Raw genomic sequence first — 1,824 nt, forward strand, 5'->3', positions numbered from 1 at the left:
ATCATGCCCTCACACCGTAACAACCGATCAGCAGGAGGCTGCATCCCCGCCTGGCGCCAGCTGGGGATGTGACTGACGCTGCATCCCCACCCAGCACTGGCTAGGGATGTGATGTGCTGGTGGGGCTTGATGGGGGTGGGGCCGGCTAGGTCTGGGTCTCTCTCGATTTAGAGGCACGCATGCGTGGGTGGGGACTTGACTCTGGGTCCTCCGGTGTGCCCTAGACTCTGACAGGAGGGAGCTGGATACCTGCACCCAGGACCCACACACACAGCAGGGTGGCAGTGGTTAGGGATGATCAGGCCGGCAGGGGAGAGCAGTTAGAGGCATCAGGCCAGCAGGCAGAGGCGGTTAGGGCCAATCAGGCAGGCAGACAGGCGAGCAGTTAGGAGCCAGCGGTCCCAGATTGCGAGAGGGTGCAGGCCGGGCTGAGGGACTGACCCCATCCCCCCCCTGCACGAATTTCATGCACCAGGCCTCTAGTATATATATATTGTATTTTGTTCACTGCTGTGTCCTCACAGCACCTAGAACAGTGTCTGACATGCAGTAGGTGTTCAATAACTGTTGAACGGGTTAATCAATGGAGATGTGAATGAAGTGCTACGATAAGCCCTGAGGTAAGGGGTAGAACAGGAATGGATGAACAGGCCCGAGGAGCTGGCCCAGTGATCTCTCAGGGTTTCCTTCAAGTTTTGGGGGGCTGATCACCTCTAGATCTCAGAGGGATCAGAAAGACAGGCACAGTCTAACCACACACCCTAGTGTTGCCCCAGAAATAGGTTTCTACTTGAGTGTGTGTGCACCCACTGGAGAGCAACAGTGGATGGTGCCTTTTGGTCACCTGCTCTGGCTTGAGACCAGGGGGCACCCAGGCATACTCCTCTGAGGCACAGCCCGAGTCATCATCCGAGATGGAGTGGCGCTGGAAGTCTGAGATGAGCCGACACATGATGCGTTCCAGGTCCACAGGCACTGCGTGCACAGCATGCTCCTCCCGAGGGCATTTGCAGTGCTGGCAGATCTTTCTGAGGGGGCCAGGATGGGGGTCAATTACTAAGGGTAGCCAACTTGGACCCTTTGACAGCCCAAGAAAGTCCAACTGAGGGGCAGGGACATGCGGATGATCACCACCAAAGGATTCTGGGCCTGGGGGTGGGGCTGTGAGCCTGGGTGGAGGAGGTGAAGAGATGGAGCTGTGGGGTCTCAAGGCCAGCTCTGACTTTCAGCTCTGGGACTTGGGCCTGAGTAGGGCTGGGGTTCTGAGTCTGAGATTGGAGTTATACATCTAGGGGCTGCCCCTCAGGAGAGGCTCTGGACATTTTTGGGGAACTTTCCCTGGAGGTGGGCTCTAGCCTGTATTGAGCCTCAGAACTTTCGGATAGGGCTCTGTCTGTAGTACATTATGGATTGTTTGGGGTATCGAGCTCCAGGAGTTAGGGCACAGGGATCTGGGAGAGGAGTTCCAAACTCAAGAAGGGGGGTGGAGGACCAAAGATCTCCCTAGGGATAGGACTCAGGCTTGAGGAAGGACACTTCTGGGGCGGGGCTGTGTCGTGGGTGGAGCTCTCCTGGGAACCAGACAATAGGGAATGAGTCAGGGGGCGGGGCTCTGAATCAGAGCGTGAGGCTTTTTCCCTGATTGAGCTTCCTCTGTGGACCACGGTCAAGCCAAGGGCGTGGCTTAAGTCTCTGAGGGTTTCCCTCCTGAGGGTGGAGCCCTGACAAAGGCAAGGCCCTGGGATGGTCACCTACCTCCAGCCATGCAGCAGAAAGCCAGGGCACTGCTCCCTGCAGGAGTTGCAGGGCTGGCCACGGTCTGGG

At 57.5% G+C, this 1,824-nt stretch overlaps 1 protein-coding gene across 4 annotated transcripts in view; it reads right to left on the reverse strand.

Annotated features, from left to right (window-relative positions):
- PRICKLE3 (prickle homolog 3) overlaps window positions 1-1,824 on the reverse strand; it is a 10,963-nt gene that overhangs the window by 6,295 nt on the left and 2,844 nt on the right. For 2 of the 4 annotated variants that reach the window (XM_014538264.1, XM_014538262.1), the window contains exons 4-5: window positions 1,756-1,824; window positions 845-1,028 (exon numbers count right to left, since the gene is read on the reverse strand). The exon at window positions 1,756-1,824 is cut by the window's right edge and continues 1 nt beyond it. The exons of 1 other annotated variant lie outside the window; for it this stretch is intronic. In XM_014538264.1, coding sequence (XP_014393750.1) covers window positions 845-1,028; window positions 1,756-1,824 — 253 coding nt within the window. The remainder of the gene's footprint in view (window positions 1-844; window positions 1,029-1,755) is intronic. One more of the 4 variants, XM_014538263.1, reaches the window with a different exon arrangement.

The sequence above is a fragment of the Myotis brandtii genome, unplaced genomic scaffold, assembly GCF_000412655.1.
Source record: "Myotis brandtii unplaced genomic scaffold, ASM41265v1 scaffold1875, whole genome shotgun sequence".
Lineage (NCBI taxonomy): Eukaryota > Metazoa > Chordata > Mammalia > Chiroptera > Vespertilionidae > Myotis > Myotis brandtii.